At 31.3% G+C, this 17,770-nt stretch overlaps 1 protein-coding gene across 1 annotated transcript; it reads left to right on the forward strand.

The window, feature by feature from the left end:
* The first annotated feature begins 10,289 nt into the window (after nt 1-10,289).
* Nucleotides 10,290-15,630, forward strand: LOC101219527 (ankyrin repeat-containing protein At5g02620-like). Its single transcript, XM_011654235.2, has 6 exons — nt 10,290-10,875; nt 12,243-12,722; nt 12,836-12,917; nt 13,806-13,909; nt 14,019-14,461; nt 14,895-15,630. The coding sequence occupies exons 1-6, from the start codon at nt 10,452-10,454 to the stop codon at nt 15,549-15,551; spliced, it is 2,190 nt and encodes a 729-aa protein (XP_011652537.2). The 5' UTR covers nt 10,290-10,451; the 3' UTR covers nt 15,552-15,630.
* Nucleotides 15,631-17,770: the final 2,140 nt, after the last annotated feature.

The following is a 17,770-nucleotide window of genomic DNA, read 5'->3' on the forward strand; positions in this document are numbered from 1 at the left end:
AGTGGACACCCTTTTAACGCCCTCATCTTCTCCATAAATATATTCAATAAAGCACAGGGGATACAAAGTTTAAGATCCAGTACAAAAGACTAGAGATATGCCCAAAGAGTAGAGCTAACAAAAAATATTAATTTTTAAAGCAATAAATGTTGGAGAATAATTTTTGAAGAGTTTGTTGTTTGAAGACCATAAACTAGCGAGGTTGCAGATACTCTCCCAAAAGCTAATAGATGTGAGGTGGTTGTTGTTGAAGAGTTTTTGTTTCTTTCCAGCCAAATTATCCATGTAGTGGCAACTGGGAGATTTATGTGGATCACAACCTTTAAAGATTTAGTATTTATAGAGCAAATATGCTTGAAATTATCTCTTAGGTTGTTTAAATTGTTTATCCATCCAGTGTGAACCTTAACATTGCTCCGTAAAGACAAAATAGAAGGATAATAGAGGAATAGATGGTATGTAGTCTCAATATTATTTTTACACATAATGCACCAATTTGAGTTGAGACAAATATTTCTAATCCTATGTTGTATTGTCTCGATTGTGAGGATCCCTTTGTATATGGCAATCCATATGAAAAACTTGCATTTTTTAGGGATCTTAGATTTTCATATAGGCATGAAAGGATAGCTCTCAACTAAAGCAGGGGGAAATTTTATGGCAAGATTAACGAAATGGACAGAGAAGATACCATTACTGTTGAGCTTCCAGATGGGACTGCCCATGCAACTGATGTACTTCTCCATTGATGTACTTCTCTGTCCCTCAGGGATCTTCTAGGTTGGAAATCCCAGTCACCACTATCAAAGTTCCACATATCCCTGATGGCACCATTTTACCGAGATGAAAGAGCATAAAATCTAGGAAAAGATGTGCAAAGAGGACCATAATTGCTTTAGTTGTTGTTCCAAAAACGATAAGGAACTGTCGTTTAATTTTCATCCCATTTGTGTCTTTGAACCCATCCAAACCTTTAAAGATAGATGTCCAAAGAGCATTGAGACTATTGTATTTAGCAATAGTGGGAATATCATCCATAGAAGTATTGGAGTGTTTGACATCAATGAAAGTCCTCCATAGACCAATTTGGTTCATTGTGATATCTCTTTAGCCATTCAGTGAGCAAAGCAAAACTTGTAGCAGAAATGGGGGATTATACAAAGACCTCCTTTATCAGAGGGGTTGTGACTGTGGACCATTTGACAGAATTTAGTTTATTTTTGTGTGTGTATGGTCTATAATCGGCTGCAAGCTTACATTTATCTTTTTTTGCAATCAGAGAGAAAAGTTTTATTCATATTTCTATCAATCACTCCATTTTTTAAAAAATTTCGGAACATCTCCAATATATTGGACTTGAAAATGTTCCAAAACTTTTAAAAAAAGTCTATAGAGAATCCATCCGGTCTAGATGCTTTGTTACAGTCGAAAGAGCTAAGGGCTTCCTTAATTTCTTCAACAGGGGTTGTGAGATGTAAGGCTTGTGTGCTATCTATTGGTTGCCAATTAAGATTTTCGATGATAAACGGAGATGTATTGTTGGAGATATAAATAGAGCTGAAGTGGTCTATAAAGTATTTCTCAATACCCTCATATATTGTGTTGAAACAAATGTTATGGCTATAAAAAATATAAGATATCTGATTTCTTCTTCTTCTATCATTTCAAACCTAATGAAAGAAGCCAGTGTTTTCATCTCCTTCTTCCAACCATGTTTTCTTAGCTCTCTGTGCCCAGTATTGAGTTTCTTTGGCAATAAGGCTAGCAAGGTCAGCTTTTAAAACTTTCCTTCGATCACTACCAATCACTATTAGCACATTCTGAGATTCCAGCAAATCATCTTATCAGTCTCAGATTTGTATCTTTTTGATATTCCTTTTGGAGGCGTTTTTCTTCTCGTACTGCTGGTCTTTGACTTTTTTAGTTAATTGTCTCAGTCTTCTAAATGCATAGTCGGGATAACCCTCTCTTGAGAAGTGTTAGGCCACCAACATAACAAATTATTTAGCACATCTTTTTCAGCCAATATAGATATTAGATATTGAGTCTTATGGGGCTGTTTGTCTGTGTATGTAACAAAAAAGATATAATTCACAGAATATTATGGTATATGAAGCTGCTTCAAAGGGTAACTGCAGGAAGACACTGCTAAATTTATATTTGACATGGATCCTTCGACAACCAACAAGATGATAACTGGTGGATATCGGACAACCCTTCTTGTAGCTGCATTGGCTGAACAAACTTCTTTTGTTGAAAAGTTGGTTCAACTTTGATCTTCATCTAACTTGGCTATACAAAATTCAAGTGGAAATATTGTCCTTGATTATGCGGCCGCATCAGAGATGTAAGAATCGCTAAAGCAATGGTTTACAAGAATCCAGATCTTCCAAATATTCATGACGATTTGGAACGAACTCCAGTCATTAAAGCTATAGGTTACAAAATGTAAAGACATGGCTTCCTACCTTTACTCCAACACTGACTTTGAAGCTCTAAATACTTCTCAACAAAATGGACTTCCTTCAGCCACCATCGACAGTGATTATTACGTTTTGCTTCCAAATTATTATCTAAATTATATATCATCAATAATGTTTTAAATGAGAATATTTTCAAGTATATATATCTAAATCTCAGATCTATCAATGATGACACAGCTGATAGTAGTCGAGAGTAGTGTATTGACATCTATCACTGATAAATAGTGACATTCTACTTATTTTTTTATCTGTTTTGGAAAGAGAGCTCAATTATAGAATAAAATTATTTATTACAAATTTTTAATTACTCTTTTCTTTGTTGTAGATATAACATTAGATATTCTGATAAAGAAACCTGAATTGGCAAAGGCACGGATAAACGAAAATGGTGACACAGCTTTGCATATGCTATGCAGAAAGTCATCTGCAATAATTGGTAGCTGCGGCCAGCTTAGCTTTTGGAAAACACATATATTATACACATGAACATTTCTTTCTCATTTGGATATATATATATGTATATATTTATTGAAGCATTATATATATGATTATATCTTTATGAGGTTTAATTTTGTAGGCTTCAATGGAATTTACAACACAGCTTTAATGCAGAGACATTTGCCATCAGAGGCATTCTCCAAGCTATGCAAGTTCATAAAGTTAAAAGACCCTCAAGTTTATTGCACGATGCAGCAAGAGTTGGAAATATTGAGTTCTTGATAATAATCCTTCGCTCCTATCCCGATTTCATATGGACAGTTTACGGCGACAACTTGCATATTTCACGTAGCAGTTGAAAATCGACAAAAAAATGTATGCAGTATATATCAGATAGCATTTGAAGTAAATTATAATGTATGTTTTATGGTTAATGAAGCGGTATAAGCCCGAACCGATTTGCATAAACATAAAGTTCGATACATTAGAGTCTTCTGTATCAGGCTTATCTCTAACCCTTCTTTCTCCTTGCTTCCTATACTTATCTATGTTTTATAGTTAATGAAGCGGAAATGACGAGGATGCTAAGAGGATGTCCACCTAGTGGAATGCCCGAATGTGCCTACTGATCCATCCGTATCTTTTTTTAAAAAAAACAATTAGCTAACTAGTCTTATTAGACTTTCATGTCTCAACTTGGTGAAGTATTATATTCTAAAACAAGATTAATTAGAAAATACTCCGTATACTTTTTAAAACTATTTAAAGTAAGTCTTCCATATCTTGAAGAATATGGCAAGAGTGTTTGTTGGTGAATTGTGTGGCGAATTAATATTTTGAGTTTGTCAATAATTGTAATTGTCCTTAACAAGTAGCTAGCGGCTGCCTTAGACTTTCATGTCTCAACTTGTCAAGTGTTTTATTCTTAAACAAGATTAAGAAAATACTCCATATATAATTTTCAAAACCATCTAAAGGCTTCCATCTTGAAGATTGCCAAGAATGCATGAGGGCAATAATAAATGCAAAATTCAGAGCATGCTTTTTGAAAAGAAGACAATGATATTCTTCTCTTCGTTCACAAACCAGTGGTAAATTTGATTCAAATGGAAGACAAGAACCACCCATTCATCAAACAACTCAAACGTCTATTGATTACAACAGAATGGAATGTGTCTTTATAAAAGTTGAAGATGACATGAATCATTTTGTTACTCAGCCAGCTGCGGATGTCGCTGTCAACATAAATGATCACTACTACAAAAATAGGCTCTCTTGACATTTTTAAACAGTCAAGAACCACCATTATTGACGGTTTTAAAATTGTCGCTGAAGACAGCGTTAAGAAAGTCAAAGTTCTTGACAGTTGATAAAAACGTCAAGATTAGTAAACGTTGACGTTTTGTAATCGTCAAGTATATATATTAGTTTTCATGACAGTGAAAAACCGTCAAGAGTATGAGTGCTCATGACAGTTTAAAACCGTTAAGAGTATGAAAATTCATGACATTTAAAAACTGTCAAGAATGTAGTTGTTTGTGATGTTTTAAGACCATCAAGAATGTACTTTTTTTATGATAATTAAACACCGTCAAGCATGTTTCAAATTTATTTTTAAAAAATGTAATTCAATTATATTTTTGTTCCTGTATTGTGCTCCCATAGTTCTGCATAGTTGTCCAACAACAGTTTCTTAAATATATATAAATGACGATATACATCAAATATACTCTTCACCGTATATATATATAAACATTTCCAAAACTTTTTACATATATATATATGAATATTTCATACCATTACAAAAACAAGAAACAATATAAACTTCAGAATCACAAATAAGTCACAATCATGTCGAATCCAGGAAGTCAGCTAACTCAACTCGCACCTCGTCTAACTCGGCCTGTGAGTATGATCTTTGTGTATCAATCTATAAACATGCAAAATAAATTAGTTAACTCACAATCCAAACAAACTAATTAACTCAAGTCTCAACGAATTAAATGCTCCCACAATAAACTGATCACTGATTCAAGCATGCATAAACAGAAAGTTAAAAGTTCAAATTTCTCAAACACTAGTACCTATAAATTTGAACAGCAAAGACAAGACATCAAAATTGCAACTTCTAAATCCAACCAATAAAAATTACTCCCACCTATAATACATAATCACATAAATATAGTGCCCTTTATCCCTTAGTGAATCCTCTGTCAACAATCCTTGAAAATGGGAGGGAGAAGAAGCCAAGCTAGCTAAAAGACACGTTTGATTAAATTTATTAACGTCCATGCAACTAGAACCTTCCTCCATAACAATAAGAAAAAAAAACTTGTGTTATCTTTTTTTTAAGCAAGATAAGGCATAAGATCTCATTTATAGAAAACTTTAATAAACAATCTCAGGAAAACAATACAAAATATGTTTACCATCTTTAGAATTAAATCCACTGCACTCTTGCTATCATCTAGGGCTCCATCAATTACCTGCGTCAGTTGAATTGATTATTAGCAACTTCCAAAAAACGCTCTAAACAACATCTCTCTCCTTATTCTCACTTTACAAATTTAGGCGTTTTGAGATGTAAAAACCAACCATACAATTGGATCTGACATCTCCTAATACATCTCTATCGAATATAAAATGCTATTTCTGAGTATAAATGGTCCATAGTTGGAAAGACGAAACAGAAAAATACATGTAAGATAAGTGTTCCAATAGTAACTTGACCATAAAGTATATTACTACTATTCCGTTCTACCAAGAACTTGACCACTATTCTGTTCTACAATTGAGAACTTATTTGCTAGCAAAGAAGCTTATAAAAATCTTAGAAGAAAGGAAGGGAACTTGATTGAAATGTAGTAATGGGTTCCAAGTTTAACAAAGCCATAATATATGATAGCAATTGTTATTCAACAATTTGCAGACCAAAATAAAATATCTTTCTGGATAAGTACATCTCAAAGAAAAATGAATACTTGCCATTGTCTCACATACACTCCCCACACAACCCACATGAAAATATGAATGACCTTCCTAGCAAAATTAATCAATTAAAAGGTTGCTCCTTAGCATAGAGAATACTTAAGTTGTACCTTGGAAAAGATATACTTACGTAGCTGAATTAAACATCACAACCAACCAAATAAATCCTTTGGGAAATCATAAAAGAAGTCCAACTCTGTTGCTCGGTCCATATGCATTTGACACAATTGAAATTGCAATAACACAGGTACTATTTTCCTCCTAAACCCTATTACAAGTCTATTAGTTAAAAAAAAATCTGTTTGTATTATCTTTTTGGGTCATTTAAAAGTGAAGTTTGAAAAGGTTAGAAACAAGTATCTACTTCATTGTCCTTGTCTTCTAAACAATCATAGAATTAGAACTTAAAACACTCTCCCTCTCACGAGGCATGTCCAAAAGCGTATTTGTCCTCACTTGCAATAATCTCTTAAATCTCTTCATATATCCTCTTGCTACTCTACTCTTGACATATAATCCTCTGCTTATCTTAAAATTTGAACATATATATGAATCTATTTATACACTTTCTTACAGTGCATTCTTCCCTGAAAACACACAATAAACACCATCTGCCCTATCATAGCATGATCATTATACTTCTCATCCCACTATTTGATTGCAAAATGTATTTTTAATTACTCTATACCTCTGTACAAAATCTTTTATATGATACTTGAGGAAGATAAGACAATCACAACACCAAGTCTTTCAATGGATAATACAACATAATCATTCAAATCAGAGTGATTTTACTTTTACCTTAAAATGCTTCTATGTCATTAAACAAGTGCAGTTTTTTAACTTATTTACCTCAATATGTATTGAAGAAAATTAGATTTAAAATAAATATTGTAGAATGTTATGTATCAATTAAAATTACAAACGTGAAGAAAGCCACTTTTTGTGGTGGTGGATGGAGGAGAAGTAGAGAAGAGAGAATACCCTATCTTTGCTTTTTCACACATGGGAGACAATTGACTTCATGTAGTTGATGGAAGAAATGAAGAAGAATCTTGAAGTTAATGAAGAAGAGAAAACAGAAATAATATGAATAAAGGAAAACCCTGGTGTTCATTGATATATTTTTGAATTGAAATGGCAACCAAATATATAACAAAAACAAAAGCTGTGATGAAAAAACCCGTATTCTAAATACACCCACGCAAGATCATAGCCTTTGTAACAAACCATTTCTAGAAGTTCTTAATGGACTTTACAATATGAGCCATACAAATATAAAACACATTTGTTAACACCCCCTTACAAATGAGCTCCCTTAACACCCCCTTACAAATTAAACCAATGGTTTGGTTGGTAAGAATATTTACTATCTGTTGTAAAACTGGAAGATGACAAACTGAGATTTCATCTTTTGAACCAAATCTCGAACCAAGTAAATATATCAAGCTCAACATGTTTTATTTTTAGAGTGCAATATGGGATTTGCACTTGAGTGAATTGCACTAAGATTATCGCACCACAAAATAGGGGCATGAGGTATATTGATATATAAATCAAATAGTACTTAGTGAACGAATCCATACCAATTCAGTAGCAAGTAAAGCAAGATACCTGTATTCTACTTCACTACTAGATCTTGAAATAATCAATTCCCTTTGATTCCCAAGAGACTAAATTATTACCAAAGTAAACAGAATTCTCATAAATGACCTTACTATCATCAAGATCAAATGCCCAGTCAGCATCAGCAAAACCAATAAGAGATAAATTGGTAGAACGTCTAAGCCATAGTCCATGAGATAAGGTACCTTTAAGATACCTTATAATGTGTTTCACAATTTGCCAATGTGTAAGTTCAAGAGAGTGCATAAATTGACACGCTTTGTTTACATTATATGATATCACGAGATGTGTAAACTTGGCATATTGTAAAGCTCCAATAGTACTACAATACATATAAATGTCATGAAATTGTTTTGACGAGCAGATAATTTTAATGGCCCGCTTACCATTGGAGTTGAAATTGATTTTACTTCAAGCAATTTTGTCTTATGCAACAAATCAGTAATAGAGCATATCTCCATTTGTATGATATGATACTTCCACTCCTAGAAAGTAATTGAGTGTCCCTCGATCTTTAAGAGCAAAGTTGTTGTTTTAGGATTTAATCAAATCATTCAAGTCCTTTTCACAATCTTCCATAATAATCAAATAATCAACATATATCATAATATAACAGCATAAAGTAGGAGTTATTCGAATTAAAAGTGATGAATCTGCTTTAGATGTCTGAAAGCCTAAAGTATGTAAACTGGAACTAAATCAACTTTTCATACCATGCCCGAGGGGCTTGTTTTAGGCCATAGATATCTTTTCTTAGATGAAAAACTAGTGGATGAGATGCTTTTACTTCAAATTCATTAAGTTATTCAATACACACATTTTCTTCTAATTCACCATATAAAAAGCCATTATTAACGTCAAGTTGCCTTATAGCTCATCCTTTCATAATAGGTATGGTTAGAAGCATACAAATTGTCACTACTACAAAACTGACAATACTTAACACTTGCAGTTTGATATTTTTGACAGCTTTTATTAAAATTGAAAAAATGCATAACTTTTTCTTTTTTATTTTAAATATTCGATATATTAAAAACGTCAAGATCAATTTTAATTACTTGACATTTTTAAAAATGTCAAGTAACGTGGTTTTCTCCATTTTCTAAAAACAAATCTTACAACTTTATGTTTTGTTTCAATTCAAGTTTTAGCTACGTTTGATTAATAAATATTAAGTTTTATATGATTTTTTAAAAATAAATATATACTTTCATTCTTTTGTATTTAATTTTAGTTAAGGATTAATCTTCATAAATATAATAAATCGGTCAAATATTTACGGGTTGTGTAACAAAATGAAAAAGCCTATGAAGTTGGTTCTTCCTTTTCATCATCTTTCTTCTTTTTGATATTTTATTTGTTTTGATCATCTTTTTCTTCTGCAATTTCTTTAAATGTTTTTGTCCGTCCTTCCTTTCCATTTTCTTTCTTTTCTTTTTCATTGTCTTTTTCTCTTGCAATTTTATTTTTATTTTTTTAAACTGTTATTTGGTTGTTTGAGATAAGATAGTAAAAAAATACATATGGAACATTGGATGGCCAAATCTAAACAATCGTGTAAGAAAGAAAAAAAAAATCTAATGTTAAACGTGTGATGAGTAGGCTTCTTGGTTATATATATATGTATTTTTTTTTTTTTTTGGAGAAAATTAAGATCATTTTGAACCCATAATTCCTCTTTTTCTCCCCTTAATTAACTTCTCAATTCTTTGATCAAATGGAAAAATGAATAAATGGAGAGTAATCTTTTATTTTGGGGGCGAAGTCAAATGCCCAAACCTTCATTAATTACTTGTCCCCCTTAATTAATTAATAAGCATGATACACCCACATTTCACTTTTATAATAATCCATTTATGATGTTTATATTACAAAATAATCATACAATACTTCACAATAACCTTTAATTTATTGTTACTTGTATTTATCCAAACATATTTTATGGGTAGCTTTGCCATTGCAATTTTCCAACTTCACACTCCTTTTGACTTTTAAACCCCTTTAATTAATTTCTTCCCATTTTTAAACCTTTGCTCTTTTGTTTGATTTGATATATGATTTTATTTTTACCCTAACTTGTAACTGTATATTTGGGAGGTGTGGAAATGTGATCTAGATGATGATGAAAGGTAAAAATTATTGCTAGAATAAGATTGTCAAGCATATAAACGATGAAAATGGGTAAAAACATTTTACACTTTAACTGGAAGGTTGGCATTTTTTTTTTTTCTTAGTTAAAAAAAGGTTGAGCTATTTTCTGTCTCGGAAATTAATTATACAAATTGTTTGGAGTGTTTTATTTTTAGTCAATGATGAGAATTGAATTAGTTCAAAAGGTCTTCCCAAAGAATAATAAGAAAACCATATATCATTGACTTCCAAGTCTTCTCTCATTGTACTGATTAATTTATTTATGCATATGTTCCCATTTCATCTCGAGATTCCTTTAAAGGATTTTTTTTTTCTTTTATGTTGAGAGATTACTTTCAGCTTTTACAAATCCGATGGATATACATATTATGACTTTTTTTAAATAATAAAATAAATTATAATATTTATAAATCATACCAAAATTTTAGATAATATTAGTGATGAAAATTGATACATCCACAGAATTTACAAAATTTACCATATATTGTAAGTATTTTATCAAATTTGTTATTTTGGACAATTCCTAGATTAAATATCCTACATTTACAGCTCATATACATTAGCTAGATTTTCTCTATTTTTTAAATCCATCATTCAAAAATATAATTGTTAGGCAAGCACCGTATATATTTACTTAGATATATATCCGTTCATGTTCCAGTTTTGCAGATCATTATATACAACTTCCATACATATTATTCAAAGTTCCATATATCTTTTGAGTGTCTCCATTTTTTTTTTTTTGACAGTTCCGAGGAGGCCGATATGGAAAGCTCAGTGCAAACTTCCCATAGCAAAGACAATGATATTTCTTCAGAGTCAAATGGGGAAGAAGAACTAACCACTCTTCCTACAGCTCAAAGGTCGAATGCTCCGCCGGCTGATGATCAGTTTGTCGTCAATATAAGGGCTGGAGTAGGAGATGCAGAAGGAGATGTAGAAGGAGATGCAGAAGGAGATGGAGAAGGAGAAGATGGGGAAGAGCAAGAGAATGAGAACGAAGAACAAGAGAGAAATAACAATGCCATGCCCCGGTCTTCCATGGAAGGCAATCGGTCCTATACCGGAGCACCAACACAAGATCGCACAGATAATACAACAGATCCAAGAAGTAACCATGGAGTAGAGCCTGAGCCCAATCCCAATCCTGATCCAGCGGCGGAAAATCAGTCTTCAATTCTGTTCAACTGTACGTTCATCCGTTCTATACATTTATTCCTTCATAAATTATCTCTCGTATTTTTCCCCTTTACATTCTTAAATTTACAATTCCCTGTCCCTAAGATTAAAATTTCAAACTCACCTATTGTTAAAAGAAAATTTTCAATACTCCATAGTCCAAATTTCCATTCATTTTTCTAGAACAAAAAAAAATAATAATAAAAAAAAGTAATTACATTAGATATCATTTCTAGTAATAATAATTGTTTGCATAACAACAGTTTTTTTATAGGCTTTAAAAGCATCACCTAAATTTTGTTATATTTACCACTATCTCACTAATTTTTTTTTTCCCCAAAACAATGCTACTTCACTTCGTATAATAAATAGAATAATGTGGTGGGTAGCTGAGAGAAATAAAGAGTAAAAGACAAATATTTATAAGAAAAGAAAAACCAGCTTTTTAGTTTTTTAATAATTTCAATATTAAAATAATATTTATTTTTTTCTCATAACCATCTAATAAATGTTATTTAAATATATTTTAAAAATGTAATATTAAAATGGAGTTAGTATATGTTTCTTTCACATAAACAAACATTAAAATTTTAATATTAAAAATGTAATATTAAAATGGAGTTAGTATATGTTTCTTTCACATAAACAAACATTAAAATTTTAATATTAATATAGGTTTGTTTCTAAATATACCAAATCAATCAAATATTTATAAAAATATCAAAATATCACTTATAAATGTTAATACACATTGATAGATTAATATAATCTATTAATTATTTATATAAATATTTTATGAAGTTTTATGACATAAAAATCATTTAAAATAATATATATGTATATATATCCCTTTTAGGTTATTGAATATATATTTGGGAATGACGAGAAAATGGTGTCTACCTAGTGGAGATGGTTGGTGTCATGAGTGAATCTATTAAGGGGTCAGGGGCACGTGCCCCCTCACATTTTCGATTTTTGTATTTTAATATTAGTTTTAAAGTGTCAAATTACAATATATCTTTAAAAATGCATTTTTTTTACTATATTTTGTTTTTGGTATAGTGGTTGTGCCCTTTAAAATTCCAAAGTCTTGGGTTTAAAAAGTATCTACTACAATTTTTTTTTTTTTTTTGTTAATCGTGCCCCTACATATGATTTCTGGATACGCCACTTCTGGGTACGTCCACTGATCTATCCAGTATTCTTTTAATATTTTATTGGTTGTTGTTTGGACTGCACACATGATAAGATAAGTGCTGCTTGATGCACCTAGCTAGGTTTTTTCCACCTATAGAACTCTTATAATTTTGATATTAATTTAGACTTAGATTAGTGTTTTTTGTTTTCGTTGTATTATGGTTGGGTTTGTATGTGCAGCGACAAAGAAAAAAGGAATGCTTCCAGTACAGGTTGTGTTATATCAAGCTGCTATAAAGGGTGATTGGAAGACAGCCAAATCCATATTTGATGTTGATTCATCAGCAATCACTATGAAGATTACTGGTGGTGTGGATACTCCTCTTCATATTGCTGCTGCTGCAAAACATATTTCATTCGTTGAAAAATTGGTTGAAAAATATTCCTTATCTGACTTAGCTATAAAAAATAAAAATGGAGATACTGCTCTTGCTTTCGCTGCTGCATCAGGAGTTGTAAGAATCGCTGAAGTAATGGTTGACAAGAATGAAAAACTTCCAAATATTTGTAATGCTAATACAAAATTCCCAGTTCTAATGGCTGTAGCTTACAAACGCAAAGAAATGGCTTCCTTCCTCCTCTCCAAGACTAATTTTCAAAAGATAGAAGCTTTTGAACAAATTGAACTTCTCATTTCTGCCATATCCAGTGATTACTATGGTATTATATATATATATTGCTTTTCATATCCTTAACTTAATTAATTAAACATCATCCATATAAAACTAAATGTTCTTAATGAATATTATTTCTTCCTCTTTCTTTTATTTCAGATATTGCATTAGATATTCTGACAAAGAAACCTGAATTAGCAAAGGCACGGATCGGTTTAAAAGACTCTGATGGTAATTGGAGGTAATTTGGAAGAGAAATTTATGAAAGAGGCTACTTTGTGTTATTAATGATTTCTACAACTGTTTTGCACGAAAAAATATATATATATATATAATAGAACTAATGTCACTACATTTTTTAAACCGCATGCACAAGTAGTAAATTTAAAAGTCGTTAGTTTTATGCTAGCCCTTTGATAGACATTTGATATATCTAATTACTTGTTATATTTATCATACATTCAATATGAAAAAAGAAAAGTGCACTGGCTATGATTTATTTCTTTTAAATTTTTTTTATCATTTGATGCAAATTTTCATTTATGTATATATATTACTGATTTAAGATGGTAAGACATCCCTCCTATTAAATATACTAGCAACAAATATAAAATATACTAGCAACAAATATACTAGTTGCTATGGTGAGGATAGATTTTGTCCAATCACATAGAAAATCTAGTGACCACGAATGTTTATAAATATTCCCTTTATATTATACCATCCCTTCTAAATTGCTTAGCATGTGTAATCTTCTCACTACTTTTTTAGCCTCTCTCTCTAGCTTGTTTTGTACTTTTCTATCTATTAATGAGATTGCTTCTAATATTGGAGTGTGATAAGATTGCTATACTGGTGAAAACTTAGTTGAAATGTCTTGTACACTCTCGATCTCTCTTATCTTGTAAATGTTAAAAAGAAAAAGAACAAATGTTTATCTTGACTAGTCTTTACAATTACACATTTTTCTCTTATGTTCTAGAGAATTCCTACGATATATGTTCTAAGGTATTTCTTTCGAGTAAGTTCTTTAGAATAATCAAAATATTAATATCTTTAGAATGTTGGCTTTTGTTGAAACTAGGTCCAAAAATACTATTAATCCAAAATTAAGTTTATATTTTAACAGGGAGGACCCAGAAGGTGAAACGGCTTTGCATGTACTATCTAAAAAGTCAGATGTAATTGGTAGCAGCAGCGAGCTTAGCTTTTGGAAAAGACATATGAACTCTCGTAATACACATCAACTTAGCATGCATTTCCATTTGAATATAATACTGTATATGAGTTTTGAAGCATTATTATATAATGATTTATATTGTTGTGTGCTTTGATTTATTAGGATTCAAGAGATTTTACAAAAAAGCTCATATGAAGACATTAGCCCATAAAACTGTTGAACAAATATGGAATTTTATTGTCAAGAATCTTTCAACAGACGATCTATCCCTGTTCATAAAAACTCCTTCAAGGTTATTGCACAATGCGGCAAGAGCTGGAAATGCTGAGTTCTTGATCATACTCATTAGCTCTTATCCTGATTTGATATGGAAAGTTGACGACGACAAGAAAAGCATATTTCATGTAGCAGTTGAAAATCGACAAGAAAGTGTGTTTAGTCTTATGTATGAGATAGGCGGGCTCAGGGATTTTCTTGCCAATTATCACGATCCTAAGAAAAACTCCAACATGCTACACTTGGCTGGAAAGCTGGCGGCTCCATATCACTTGAGCATAGTATCAGGGGCAGCTCTACAAATGCAAAGAGAGCTTTTGTGGTTCAAGGTACGTCGTTTGCTGCATAGATTTAAATTAGAAGAGCAATATTTGAATACATTAGTGATATATAATTTAATTTTTCTTTATCCACTAGCTTAAATGTCTAGGTGGCCGAATTGGTGATTTAAGAGGATGCATGCATCCATTTCTCTTTTGCATCCCACTCGAAACTCAAAAAGTACTATGTGATAAACTATGATTGAATATAGCTGGGTATGCTGCTAAAAACTAGGTGTCATTTGGGAATGCACACAAAAGTTTTTTGCAATTCGTACTTACATGCATTCTAGACTGCACCTAACATTCTTTTGCGCAGATGAATTGAGAATTGAAAGAAGATGAATGTTGAATGTTACAAGGATGCGAATGCTTTTTCTTTAATCTCTAATATAGTTATTGTTCAAGAATAATTGAAATGTTGTATTGTGTGAACTTGAAGGAAGTTGAGAAAATTGTTGTGTCCTCCTATCTTCAAATGAGAGCTAAAATTCCACTGCCTCCTCAAGCGGGAATAGTAGGAAACCGGTTTGATGAACTAACACCTCGTGAACTTTTCACAAAAGAGCACAAAAACCTATTAAAAGCCGGCGAGGAGTGGATGAAAAATACGGCGAATTCGTGCATGTTGGTGGCAACTCTAATAGCCACGGTGGTTTTCGCGGCAGCTTTCACAGTTCCAGGAGGCAATGACGATAAAAGTGGCACTCCAAATTTTCGACAGAATCCAGCCTTTACGGTGTTTGTTATATCAGATGTTGTAGCTTTGGTGCTTTCTACAACTTCTATACTCACATTTTTGTCGATTTTAACGTCTCGCTATGCAGAAGAAGATTTCTTGATGTCGTTGCCGCTCAAATTATTCTTCGGGTTAGTCACGTTGTTTCTTTCTATATCATGCATGGTGGTGGCTTTCAGCGCAACCTTCTTTATTGCGTATGACAAAACAAAGCACAAGATTCCATTGGCCATTGCCATCGTTTCCATTCTTCCAGTTGGTTGTTTTTGTTTGTTTCACTTTAAACTCGCTGTGGATATATTTCTCTCAAGTTATTGGGCTAAATTTTCTTTGAAGAAACACAAGAAAAGGCTATTTTAGTACAATTATTGTAAGTTCCATTTTTGGATCTTCAACTATTAACGTTTGTGTTATATATATATTGTTAATGTTGGTAAAATTTTGATGTTGAATGTTTAAAATGAAACAAAAATTCAAAAAAATTTAATTATTAATTTATTTGGCTGAAAATATGGAAAAATGACTGGGGTAATTATTACCTGTTTTCTGGGGTAATTTTACTGTTTCCACATCCATCATCGGCCACAACTTCCTATCCTAATATTCTTTTTTTTTCCTTTCCTTTATCTTAATCTTCTATTCTTCTTTCTTCGTTTTCTTCGTGTTTCATAAGCTTTGGTTAATTCTTAATAACATTTTATTATATCATACGAATATATAATTTTTCATATAATGATTGATAATATAATTTATTCATTGTACGTTCCTTAACGTTCCTATAATTATGCATGTAACAATTATTCCATAAACATGGCGATATAATTAATAATAAATTGACATTATTTAAAGGGAATCGAGGTTAATATTACAATATGTATGGATGACAAAAAATTTCTTAAACTAATGATACAAACGTTAAATGCATCAAAATTAGGGGAATAAAATCATTTCACGAAAGAATAGTTTAAATTAGTTATATTTTTCATAAATATTATTTAAAAGTTGGTTTTATTATTATTAATATAATAAAAAAAACTATTATAAATAACAAAAATACTTAAAAAATTCATAAAATATAAAAAATATTCAAAATTCTTTATCCGTTTATCAACGATAGAATATGAAAATATGTTATGATTGTATATTTATCACATCTGACATAAATTATGATTATAACTTGCGTTTTCCTTAAAAGTGGAAATGATTAGTACGGTCTATTGTATATGGATGTCATATATTTTAGTATATTTGTAAATATTTTCAACACTTTTATAATCTAAAATATATATTATTGTTGATATGTGTGAAGTGATAAGAAAGTATAATTTCTTGTTTAGATAATAGTCTTTGAAAACAAATTATTCAAAGTATAATTTCTTTGAATATAATTTCTACTTTATTCTAAAAAATATAAGAAAGTAGATCACAAAGGTAGAAATTTGGTGCGGTAAGTAGTATCTGTAAACTTAATAGTCTTTAAAAACAAATACAAAAAGAATATGGTCGTCGAACGGGCCTTGAGAATCCGTTTGTTAACAATCTCGTTTCTTGTTTCTAATTTCTTTTCTTGTTTCTAATTTTTTTGAAGCCAATGTGTTCGATAATTGCTTGTGGTTGTAGTTGATGATAGAGTCAATGCTGAATCATTTCGACAGCGATTATGATGATGTCTTGTACTCGAGAAGTGTAACGGGCAGCTCTCCATTTCTCTCCTTCACTCTGATCATCTCTCTAAAGTTTACCTTTTTTAACCGCCAATTTCATCTCATAATTTCTTGAGCTTTTTGAAGTAACGTTCAACGGATAAGTTTCCTTGTCGATGAGATGCAATTTTCTGGTAAATTTGTAATATAGCCAAACTATAAATGTTTTGAGATGAAGATTCTTCCTTTTTATTATTTGAGCCCATCAAATCATTTATCGAGTTTCTTTGGAGGATGTCGTCGAGGTCTTTAATTACACATGGGTAGATTGCGATAGATGATCAAATATGTATATCTGAATTATGATAGACACATATAGTTGTCTTAGTATATGCAATCTTTCTATATTTGTAAATTCAACATTTTTCTTATAAGTGAAATCATCTCATTTCGTCAATAATATAAAATGGAATATTCTTAATATTTCTTTCTATTTCCTTAGTGTAGATATAGCATTAGATATTCTGAGAAAGAAACCTGAATTAGCGAAGGAGAGAGAGGGAGATTATGGCATCACAGCTTTGCATATGCTAGCTAGAAAACCATATGCAATTGGAAGCAGCAAAGAGCTTAGCTTTTGGAAAAGACGTATAAACTCACGTAATTATACCTAACAACTTTGGCTTTCTCATTTTTTGGAATATTTTGAAGCATTATGTGATTATGCTTTAATTTGCTAGGCTTCAACGGAATTTACAAAAAAGCTCAAATGCAAACATTAGCCCATGAAGTTGTTGAACGCATATGGAATTTTGTTGTCAAGGATCTTTCAACATGAAAGCTATACAAGTTCCTAAAAACTCCCTCAAGGTTATTGCATGATGCAGCAAGAGTTGGAAATGTTGAGTTTTTGATAATACTCATTCGCTCCTATCC

The sequence above is a fragment of the Cucumis sativus genome, chromosome 1, assembly GCF_000004075.3.
Source record: "Cucumis sativus cultivar 9930 chromosome 1, Cucumber_9930_V3, whole genome shotgun sequence".
Lineage (NCBI taxonomy): Eukaryota > Viridiplantae > Streptophyta > Magnoliopsida > Cucurbitales > Cucurbitaceae > Cucumis > Cucumis sativus.

Excerpts from the sequence above, each read along its gene's own strand:
- LOC101219527 (XM_011654235.2), top strand. The coding sequence starts at position 10,452 with ATGGAAAGCTCAGTGCAAACTTCCCATAGCAAAGACAATGATATTTCT. Across the intron at positions 10,876-12,242 it reads GTCTTCAATTCTGTTCAACT|CGACAAAGAAAAAAGGAATG; the intron begins GTACGTTCATCC and ends TTGTATGTGCAG. Across the intron at positions 14,462-14,894 it reads GAGAGCTTTTGTGGTTCAAG|GAAGTTGAGAAAATTGTTGT; the intron begins GTACGTCGTTTG and ends GTGAACTTGAAG.